This window comes from Gracilinanus agilis, chromosome 4, assembly GCF_016433145.1.
Source record: "Gracilinanus agilis isolate LMUSP501 chromosome 4, AgileGrace, whole genome shotgun sequence".
NCBI classification, from domain to species: domain Eukaryota; kingdom Metazoa; phylum Chordata; class Mammalia; order Didelphimorphia; family Didelphidae; genus Gracilinanus; species Gracilinanus agilis.
Window position 1 is genome coordinate 416,760,643 of NC_058133.1, and position 12,432 is coordinate 416,773,074.

At 35.6% G+C, this 12,432-nt stretch overlaps 1 protein-coding gene across 1 annotated transcript; it reads right to left on the reverse strand.

Annotated features, from left to right (window-relative positions):
* Window positions 1-3,439: 3,439 nt before the first annotated feature.
* On the reverse strand, window positions 3,440-4,270 carry LOC123246206 (TIP41-like protein). Its single transcript, XM_044675144.1, has one exon. It carries the CDS (start codon window positions 4,268-4,270, stop codon window positions 3,446-3,448), a length of 825 nt encoding a protein of 274 aa, XP_044531079.1. The 3' UTR covers window positions 3,440-3,445.
* Between the last annotated feature and the right edge of the window lie 8,162 nt (window positions 4,271-12,432).

The window sequence follows — 12,432 nt, forward strand, 5'->3', positions numbered from 1 at the left end:
TATGGAGAAAATAAATAGGGACAAAAAGGAATACACCTTCTTTTCAGCAGCACATGAAACACTCACAAAGATAGACCATATACTAGGGCACAGAAACATGGCAAACAAATGCATAAAAGCAGAAATAATAAATGAAACCTTATCAGATCATAATGCAATAAAATAGTTATTAATAAGAATACATGGAGAGGCAAACCCAAAACTAATTCTAAATTAAATAATATGATTCTCCAAAATAAGTTAAAGAAAGAACAAGTCACAGAAACAATTAATAATTTCATTGAAGACAATGATAATGATGAAATTTCTTACCAAAACCTATGGGATGCAACCAAAGCAGTTCTAAGGGGAAAATTTATATCACGGAGTGCATATATTAACAAATTAGGGAGGGAAGAGATTAATGAATTGGGCATGCAACTTAACTAGAAAATGAATGAATTAAAAATCCCCAGATGAAAACCAAATTAGAAAAACTAAAAAACAAAGGAGAAATTAATAAAATCAAAAGTAAAAGAACTTCAAATCCGGCCTTAGCCATTTCCCAGCTGTGTGATCCTGGGCAAGTCACTTGACCCCCATTGCCCACCCTTACTACTCTTCCACCTAGGAGCCAATACACAGAAGTTAAGGTTTTTTAAAAAAAAGAAAACAAAGAACTATTGAATTCATCAAAAAGATTAGAAGCTGATATTTTGAAAAAACAGATAAAATAGACAAAGTACTGGTAAATCCAATAAAAAAAGGAAAGAAGAAAACAAATTTAATGGTATCAAAGACAAAAAGGGAGACCTCACCTCTAATCATTAAAAACTATTTTGCCCAATTATATGGCAATAAATATAGCAATCTAGGTGATATAGATGAATATTTACAAAAATATAAATTGCCTAGATTAGAATACTTAAATAATCCCATATTAGAAAAAGAAATTGAACAAGCCATCAAAGAACTCCCTAAGAAAAAATTGCCAGAGTCTGATGGATTCACAAGTGAATTCTATCATACATTCAAATAACAACTAATCCCCCATACTATACAAATTATTTGAAATATTAAGCAAAGAAAGAGTCCTACCAAATTCCTTTAATGATTCAAATATGGTACTGATTCCAAAGGCAGGTAGATCAAAAACAGAGAAAGAAAACTATAGACCAATCTAACCTAATGAGAGCATAGATGAAAAAATATCAAATAGAATACTAGCAAAAAGATTCCAGCAAGTGATCAAGAGGGTTATCCATCATGATCAAGTGGGATTTATACCAGGAATGCAAAGATGGTTCAACATTAGGAAAACCATCCACATAATTGACTATATCAACAAGCTAACAAACAAAAATCACATGAGTATCTCAATAGATGCTAAAAATAGCCTTTGACAAAAAACACCACCCATTCCTATGAAAACAATAGAAAGTATAGGAATAGAAGGACCTTTTCTAAAAATAATAAACAGTATACATCTAAAACCATCAACAAGCATCATATGCAATGGGGAAATATTAGAAGCCTTCCAAATAAGACCAAGCATGAAACAAGGATGTCCATTATCACCTCTATTAACATTGTACTAGAAACACTAGCAGTAGCAATTAGAGAAGAAAAGGAAATTGAAGGTATTAAAATAGGCAATGAGGAGACCAAGCTATCACTTTTTTTTTGATGGATAATCCTTTTCAGTTGTTAAAGTTTAATATTTTACAACTTGTCTTAAGCAGTCTTTTCCATTCAAAATAACATGGCAAACAAAGTAGACATTTATTCAGATAGTCACATACAGTATACACACTTTCCTGTCTAAAGAGAAAGCATACACTTTAATAGAGGAATAGATGGCTTCCCAGTAAACATGCAATGCATTCTCTCAGAGCAGATTAAATTTTGCTTTCATATGTCTGCTTTGAGGTGATAGAGTTAAAGGTAGATGATTTCCTTAAAAGTTTGATTAAATTTGCTAATAAAGTTCACTTTCTGGGTGGTTCACAACAGCACCATTCTGTGAAATTATAAACGTCTAAGAGGGTCCAGGTTTAAATACAATTTTTTAGGAAGTATACTCTTTGGCAGATCCTTTCAACTAAGATCTTCCCAAACTTAATACCCTACCAACTCTAAAACCTTGCCAAAGGGCAAAAGCAGAAGAGCTGCATATTATATTTTAAAATGAGGAAGGTAAAACTCAACAACTCAACTAAAACAAAGTTTTTTGAACCCACTTATTTTAATAAATCTCTTACTCAATGCTATAGTAATCATTTTCTGCTTTACATGCACTATGTAGACAGGCAAAAAACACTTATAAAAGTTTAAAGACCATATTTTTTTAAATTTCGTAAAGTTATCCAGTCTTTTTTCCACGGGTCCTAAGTTTATTCCCTTTTACCAACTTCTCTCCCCTGTCATATTAGAAATCTGAAAATTTAAATATAAAAACTATGTTTTATTTTAAAAATATTTTCTCCTCATTTTCGTATACCCCATGCCAACCCCCAATATCTTATGAAAAAAAAAATCTAGCTGAGGACTTAATCCATAAAATATTTCTCCTTAATACCAGATCCAAGAGATAGATAAGATAGATATCTAAAACTTCTCAGTACTGGTACTAACTTCAGCATATTTATTCACATTAAGGTGTCATATAAGGTAGAAGCACAAAAAACATCAACAGAACCAAAATTAAGGCACCTGCCTTTATAAGATGACAGCCAAAAACTAGTTGTAACACCAGCACACCTGCCAGTGAGGGACTATAGCTGAGAGAGAAACATTATTAATTACTCTTTCAATAGATGAACTAGCTTGAAATTCTAGAAATAATTTTTTTGGTTCTAATTATGAACATTTTGCCTCAAAATCCCATTTAACACAATGGTTTTTCAAGGGAAAACATAAACTTACTCTGTTAATATAAAACATGAGATTAACTTGTGAACTCAAGTCACTTCTTTCTAGCAGAGCTTTTTGTCAGTATTTTTCTGCAAAACTAAAACTGAAAAGCTATCAAAATGCACAATCTTTCACTTCCCAGGAATCTTTTGAAAATTTTAAAAGAACTACTAGATTTGGTTAACTTAATTAAACTCTTCATGCAAAACAATATTTGTGGTAATTCCATGCCCACTGCCTCTGATTGCTCTTTAGGACATATAAATATCTGCTGCTAAGATCCCATTCTGTAACAACTCAAAACCTTGGTTCAATTCAGTCTCCCATTAATTTTAGATATGGATAGATATGGGCAGGTGGTATGAATAGCAGGCTGTGTAGAACCTGCCTACATCAAGCTTTTCATCCCTTCTTTTAAGGCTACAGAAAATCTCGACACAAGGAAAGGCAGCTCATTGTCTTATTAGATAGCCCTCCCCTAATCTTCCCCCCACCCCCCAAAAGTAGTGATCTCCAGTGAGGGTTCCACAGAGAGTTCATATTGTATGACATTTTATTTAGATTCCATGCATGTATTTTCCTGTGTAGCTGCAAGGTTAAGATCCATTCTTTCTGGAAACTCCAGCTTCTCACATACTGCCTCCTTTACAGGTAGGTATTGTGATATTTCATTGGGCTCTGTAAAGAGGGCTGGTGGAACATGCATTAAATTGGCTATTTTGCTCTCCCTTGAAGTGTATTCTCTTAACATGTAAGTCTTGTCAGCCTCATGGTAGAGCCTTGTGTCATTCATCCTGATGAGCACGCCATCAATTCTTAAGAAAAATCTCAGTAACAGGAAAAAGCTAGAAGGCATCACTCTAATTTTCACACTTAAGCTTGAAACTCCATGATCATGAAGTTCATCTTCAAACAACAGAACTTCTTCAAAAAATTTAATCTGTTCCCTGGCTTTCAATTTCTCTGTGTCTATATGATCTGTCGTAGGCACAACCTTTAACTTAAGAGCTTCGCCAAGTAATGTTCCTTTGTAATCTGTTGTATAGGTCCAGTCATATGGTCTAATAATCTCTTTGGAGTGCTCACCCTCCGTCCTGCTCTCTTGCCATTCTTCAGCACATGCCACCTTGAGTACTCCTTGGTAGTTGTTTACACACTTTAAAGCATCAGTTGCATTGAACTCAATTCCAAAGCCAGAAACATGTTGGATTCTTAAAACATTGTCTCCAAACATCATTTCAGGAAGAGATGGCATATGGAGCTCATCAGCTAATTTCTCCACATCGGCCGACTTCATGATGTGCGTCTTGGCCGCCGTCAGCTTCCAGGGCCCGAAGGAGAAGTCCTGGGGGCTGCTCTGGAAGCCGTGGATCATCATGGCCACGGTGGCGGCGCGGAACCAGCACGAGCGGCAGCGGCCTCCCTTCTCCCCCGCCCCCACCTCCCCCTCCTCCCCCGAGCCGTTACCATCCCCAGCCCCCCAAGCTATCACTTTTTGAAGATGATGTGATGGTCTACTTAAAAAACCCTAGAGAATCAAGTAAATTTGATTTAAGTAGAGCTAGTAGAAATAATTAACAACTTTAGCAAAGTTGTAGGATACAAAATAAATGCACGTAAATCATCAGCATTTCTATATATTTCCAACACATAACATTAGCAAGAGTTAGAAAGAAAAACACCATTTAAAATTACCCTAGACAATATAAAATACTTGGGAATCTATCTGCCAAAACAAACACAGGAATTATACAAACACAACTACAAAACACTTTGCAAGCAATTAAAACTAGATCTAAACAATTGGAAAAACATTGATTGCTCATGAGTAGGATGAGCTAACATAATAAACATTACCATTCTACCCAAATTAATTTACTTATTTAGTGCCATACCTATTAAACTACCAAAAACTTTTTTATAGAATTAGAAAGAAGTTTAACAAAGTTCATTTGGAAGAACAACAGATCAAGAATATCAGTGGAAATAATGAAAAATCATGAAGGAAAGTGGCCTAGAAGTACCAGCTATTAAACTGTATTATGAAACAGTGGTCATCAAAGCAATATGGTACTGGCTAAGGGACAGAAGGGAGGATCAGTGGAATAGACTTGGGGTAAGTGACATCGGCAAGACATCTATGATAAACCCAGAAATCCCCAGTTTGGGGACAAAAATCCACTACTTGACAAAAACTGCTGGGAAAATTAGAAAACAATATGGGAGAGATTAGATCTAAATCAACATCTCGCACCCTACACCAACATAAATTCAGAATGGGTGAATGACTTGAATATAAAGAAGGAAACTGTAAGTATATTAAGTGAACACAAAATAGTATACTTGTCAGATCTCTGGAGAAGGAAAAAATTTAAAGCCAAGGAAGAGTTAGAAAAAATTACAAAATATGAAATAAATAAATTTTGATTATATTAAATTGAAAAGGTTTTGTACAAACAAAAGCAATGCAACCAAAATCAGAAGGGAAACAACAAACTGAGAAAAAAATTTTATAACAAAAAACTCTGACAGATGTCTAATTACTCAAATATAGAAAGAACTAAATCAATTGTATAAAACAATCAAGCCTTTCCCCAATTGATAAATGGGCAAGGGACATGAATAGGCAATATTCAGATAAAGAAATCGAAACTATCAATAAGCACATGAGGAAGTATTCTAAATCTCTGATAATTAGAGAAATGCAAATCAAAACAACTCTGAGGTACCATCTCACACCTAGCAATTTGGCTAAAATGATAGCAGGGGAGAGTAATAAATGTTGGAGGGGATATGGCAAAATTGGGACATTAGTACATTGCTGGTGGAGGTGTGAACTAATTCAACCATTCTGGAATGCAATTTGAAATTATGTCTGAAAGGTTTTAAAAGAATGCATGCTTCTTGATTCAGCAATACTGCTACTGGGTTTGTACCTCAAAGAGACATGAAAAAAATCATGAAAAATGTTTGTACAAAATTATTCATAACCACACTCTTTATGTTGTCAAAAAAAATGGAAAATGAGAGGATGTCTCTCAATTGGGGAATGGCTGAACAGATTGTGGTATATGATGTAGATGGAATACTATTGTGCTATAAGAAATGACAAACTGCTTGTTTTCTATATGAACTGGAAAGACCTCCATGAACTAATGTGGAATGAAATGAGTAGAACCAAGAGAACATTGTACACAGAAACTGAAATATTGTGGGACAATCAAATGTAATCAATTTTGCTACTAATAGCAATGCAATGATCCAGGACAACACTGAGGAACTTATGAGAAAAAACGCTATCCAGATCCAGAGAAATAACTGTGAGAAAAGAAATACTGAAGGAAAACATTTTATTTATCATTTATTTATATGGTTTTAAGATTTGGAGTTTTGGTTTTCAAAAAATTATTGCAAAAATGAAAAATATAGAAATAGGTATAAAGTGATAACACATTGATAAACCAGTAGAATTGCTTGTCGGGGGGAGAGGGGAGGGAAAGAAAATGAACCATGTAACTATGGAAAAATATTTTAAATAAATTAAATTTTAAAAAGAAGTTAGGTGACTTGTCCAGTCACACAGATAGTAAATGTCTGAGGCTAGGCCTTCCCAACTCCACATGTAGCACTCTTTCCATGGGGCCACATTATTTTCATATGACCCACATTACTATCTTGTAAGAAGGGGTTATTTCCATTTTATATTTGAGGAAAATGAGGTTCAGAGATGTTGAAGTCCCTGGTCAGGGTCCAACAGCAAGGATGTATCTCAGGTCTAACTCCAAATCCAGTATTCCATCACTATTTTGCTGCCCTCGCAGAGTATTTAGATAATAATCAGGTAAAAAAATCTTCTTTAGCAGAAATCACTCTTTACCTTTATGGTAGCAGAGTGTTCATACAGGCTCGGTTGCTACACTTGACAAACTAGAGCTGGCCTTTCCTTTCCACTGGCAGGTGCAGGAAGCACTGGGAAAGTGCTCCCAACTTTTATTGCCAGCCCCAAGGCACCTTTTCTACCTAGATGCCACAGTGGGTGAAATGTTGCTTTTGGAGAATCATTTATTGTCTAATCTAGGCAGTGCAAATTCCCCTAGGAAGGCTTCCATATCAAAGAATCCAAAAGGCAGTGAGGGAAGGTGGCTACGACCTTAGACTTGGGAGACCAGGAGATCTCGGTTCAGAACCTGCCTGTTTGACCCTTGGAAGGGAAAGTCACTTAAACTTCCCTGAACATTCATGTTTTGTTTTGTGTTTTTTTTCTGTGAAATGAAGGGTTTGGAGAGTAATCAGAAATCATGGTTTAACCTGGGCAGAATTGGGAGACCTTGAGGCTATCCTCCAGAGCAAAACACTTCCAAGGATGACATGCGCACTTTCAGAATCTGACAATGGCATTTCATCGGGTTCCTCAGAAGTGCCCATCTGTAAGAAGCAAACGCATATATAAAATGTATATGCAACTTTACCTTTAAAAAAAATGAAGATGAGTCTTCCCGACTTCAGAGCTGAATTTCCTAGATCAATAAATGAACAGCTTTAATCCCTATCTCCCTACCTACTTTGCAAATAGTTTGTGAGAAAAGCAATTAATACATTAAGTACTGTGTAGCTCTGAATCACTATCATCATCATAATAAATTCATTAATAAATCATACTAGAGGTTGGTGTGACAGTGAAGAGAGTGTTGGGATTTGTGGGTGATCATTGGTAAGTAACTTAAACTCTATGAGTCTCGGAAAAGTCCCAAGCACTTAGTTGCTAAGTCAAAGAGTTAGTTATCTGCTTTGGTGGAACAAGTTCTCCAGACTGATTGAATTATAGGTCCCTTATATGTTTTAATATTATTAATAAGCTCACAAGGCTTCAATTGTTGCATTTACCAAATGTTTGTTGTTATTCAGTCATTTCAGACTTTTTACCCCATTTGGGATTTTCCTGGCAAAGATACTGGAGTGGTTTTTCATATCCAACTGAGGAATCATATATGTTATATAAAGAACCTGAAGTAATTATTTAGTATAACTCCCTGCTTGCAGGTAGGCTAGGTATTGTTATAATAGGTGATCTGGTGAATTTGAGTTTTAATTTGGCCTCAGACACTTACAAGGTGTATGAAGCAATGGAAGCAAGTAGAGGTAAACAGCAATGGACAATATCTGTATGACCTCGGGTAAGACATTTGAAATCCCGAGCTTTCCTGGGTAGAATGAGGAGGTAATTGATGATGGCATCTGAGGCCCCTTATTGCTCTATATTTTGATCCAACAATCATGGTAATGACAAAAAATAATGGACTTTGAATAAGTGTATTTAGGCTTAAGTCCAAAATCTGGCATTTTAGTATTTGTAGAACCATTCATTTTGAGTTTCTAAGACTCAGTTTAGTCATCTGTAAAATGAAGGGATTGAACTAGATGACTTTTGGTGTCCCTTCCAGCTCTAAAATCTATGAGCCTTTAAAATTTAGAACTCAAATTATTAAAAAAATATTACCTACTTCCCTTTCACTAGAGCAATGCTGTCAAATTCAAATAGAAATGCATCGTCCCATCCATATTCACTTTGAAAACCACAAATTAACATTAATCCTTGTTTTATCATAATCTTTAATTATCTTGTGGCATATCTAGGCCACATGTTTGACATCACTATGACAGAGCAAAAGTTCTCCTCCTAAGGTCCATGGATATATTTAGTGGCTCTGTAAATTATAGCACAACTTAAAAACAACAAGAAGAAAAAAACTTTAATAATTGTATTTCTTTTTTTAATTTTTATTTGTTTATTTATTTTTTGGTTACATATAGAAATAATCTTTGACAGTTGCTTTCTGACATTTTAGGATTCAGATTTTCTCTCTCACTATCTTCTCCTCCCCAAGTGATAAGAATTACAAATAGGCTATACAGTGCTCTTGTGACATATATATTTCCATATTAACCATGTTGTGATAGAAGGCACATCACACATACAGTAAAAAAATCATGAAGGAAATAAAGTGGAAGAAGGCTTTGTTTGATCTTCAATCAGACTCCAACAGTTCCTTCTTTGGCTCCAATGGTTTCCATTTTATCTTAGAAACTTGCTTTGCTCATAATGGCTCATTCCATCACATATAACTGTATTTTAATATAATTGTTTTTCTTTGTAATCCAATGTATTTGATTTTATTCACTTAAAAGTATTATTCTGTGAAGGGATCCATAGGCTTTACTAGCTTGCCAAAGACATGCAAGACCGACGTACACACAAAAGGTAAGAAACTTGGCAATGGAAGATCTTATATAAACTTAAGCTCCTTGAGTGCAAAGACTAATTTTATTTTGTCTTTATCTCCCCAACACACAACTCAGTGCTTTAGACATAGTAGGTATTTAATATGTACTTGTTGCATTCAATCTTTTCCATAAAGTGAATTTAAGTTTTAAATAATATAAAATATTACAGTAATCTTTGAGCTACAAAGAAGCTTTTAGTCTTTTAAAAAGATTTTAAAGGGGATATTAAAGTTTTTTATCTAATGTTGACACTGAATAATCTTTCTGGTGACAAATAACTGAAACATCATTTACCAATCAAATTTCAATGGAACAAATCTGCTGTCATCTCAATTGTGGTCTTCCTCAGACTATGAGCCTATTTTTTTGCAATTGTTTCACCTGTCACCATCACATTTGAAAGTATGACTACAAATCTGTCAATATTCACAAACTGAATCAAGATTAACTCTTAATTGGGCTCATTATTCCCACAGACGTCCTTGAATTGACTCAGGCTGTGATATGTCCTTAACTGGGAATATGCAGGAAGAATTCCTGAGTTCTCTTAGGATTACCATTAGGCAAGCTGAAAGAAACAAAACAAAACAAGTAGGTACAACAAGCAGGAGAATTACTGCATGCAGATGGAGCAGATGGAGCCTTGACCAGACAACAGATACATGAAAATAGCGTATTATGAGATAGTTCCCTCAATTGTTACTTATGTGTGTGGCCTCAGCGCCATACTCTAAGATTTCAGTCTGCCCTAATGGCAAAGGTTAAGTAATGATTATTAATAAACATTTATTAAGTACCTATTATATTACAAACACTGTACCAGGTGCTGAGGATACAAATAAAAAGAATGAAATAATCTCAACTATCAAGAAGCTAACTTTCTAAATGAAGAATCAAAAAGTACATATAAACTATAAAATGAATGTAAGCAGGATTTAACTCTCCTCATGATTCTCCTCATTGGTGGGGAGGATGATTACTCCATGCTCTGAGACTATACAAAGGAGAGAGTTGGTCACGTTTTGGGAGAGAAAAGGGCATTTTTATCTTCATTTTGTGTAGAATATATACCTGATTCAAGATTCTTTTCATGGAGATGCCCCTAATGGGAAAGAGTAACAATGGACATTTTGCTCCCCTAGAGACTGGAGAATTTCTCTTTGGGTAAGTTTGGGGACTCTCTCTGATCCTCTCCTGCTTTCTCTCTTCTCCTCTGTCTGTTTAACTGTTTTTCTGTCTGTTTCTATATCTCTCATGAGATTTTCCTGACTCTTTAAATTGTATGGTATATTATGATCAATATAGCTTCTCAGATTTCTGTTTGCCTTGGGTTAATGAGTTTGTTTAATATTTTGTATTTACTATATTATATGTACAGTAGATTTTAAAACTGTACCTATTGAAGACTGAACTCATATTTTCCTCCTAAACCCCATTTTCTTTCTAGGTTCTCTATTACCAGAGAGGACAATATTATCTTCCCAGTTCCTCCAGTTTACAATCTAGGCATCATTCTCAAAATCTCATTGTTTTTTAGTACCTCTGCCATTCAATCTATTGCCAAGGCCTATTGATTTCAATTTGGCACCATCTCTCCAATATGCTCCTTCTTTTTCCGATGCTGCCACCACTCTGGCATAGGTTTTCATCATTTCATGCTTGAGCAATTGCAGTCACCTGCTGGTAGGTCTACCTGACTCGTCTCTTCTGAATCCAAATCCATCCTCCTCTCAGCTGCCAAATTGATTTTTCTAAAGCATAGGTATGACCGCATCATATTCCCTTAAACAGTGAATTCCAATGGGTCCCTTCCACCTCTAGGATCAAACACAAAATTCTCTATTTGGTGTTCAAAGCCCTTCATAACCTGCCCCCACCACCACCACCTTCCCAGACTCTTTTACTCTTTATTCTGTGTCACATACTCTTTGATTCAGTAGTAATAATCCATAGAGGGAAGGCACTAGAGACAAGAGAGATTAGAAAAGGCTTTCTGTAGATGGTATAGCAGGAAAAAGGACCAGAAACATAGAAGTAGTCACTGAGCCATCCCAGATGCCCATGAAGAGGTCTGAAGTCAACACTTAGAGACAAAGAATCTGGGAAGGCCAGGTCAGATAGAGCAAAGCCAGGGCCAGAATAGTCACTAGGCAGCAATAACATCAAGCTAGAGTTAGTACAGTTTCCAGCATCCTGTTGGTACCTGCCAGGATGACTGCAGGAGATGGAACTAACTCCTGGCAGCGGTTATACAAAGAGAAGAAAATAGAGAAAAGTAAAGGACAAAACTATCCTGGCCACCAGGAGAGGGTCCCAGAAACCAGGAGATTGGGCAGAAGGCAAAACTTAGTCCTAGTCCCATGATTCTAAAATATGATCACAGGGGGCAGCTGGGTAGCTCAGTGGATTAAGAGCCAGGCCTAGAGAGAGGAAGTCCTGGGTTCAAATCTGGCCTCAGACACTTCCCAACTGTGTGACCCTGGGCAAGTCACTTAACCCCCTAGCCCTTACCACTCTTCTGCCTTGGAACCAATATATAGTATTGGTTCCAAGTCAGAAGGTAAAGTTATATATACCATTACCTTCTTATATATGTATATATAATCACAGCAGCATCTAAATTAGAGAGTGAATAGAACACAGCAGACCCTGCCCACCTCATTCAAGTGTACAGAAGGCATAAGGGTCTGGCCCTATTTTAACATTTCAATTCAGAAGCAGAAACTAGAAACATGATAAACAGAAGGATATGCAAAAAACAGTGGAGAAATACTATGAGGTAAGACAAGGCTTTGAGGTAAACTCAAAATAAGAGAATAATTCTTATTCTTATTATTATAGTAATATTATTATATTTATATATTTTTAAATATATAATTATATTATAATAATATAATTTTTATAGTAATGATAACTTATTTTAAACCTACCATCTTAGAATTGATACTGTTCGTTGGTTCTAAAGAAAAAGAATGGTAAGAACTAGGCAATGAGGGTTAAGTGACTTGTACAAGGTCACATGGCTAGGAAATGTTTGAAATCAGATTTGAAGCCCAGGACCTCCTATGTGTAGGCTTGGCTCTCAATCCACTGAGCCACTTAGCTGCCTCCATAAAGATAACTTTTTAAAGTACCTACCAGATGCCAGACACTCTCCTAAGCACTTTACAAATATTAACTCGTGTGATTGTCAAAACAAACTTTGGAGGTAGGTATAATTTTTATCCCTGTTTTATAATTGAAGATGCTAAGGCAAAC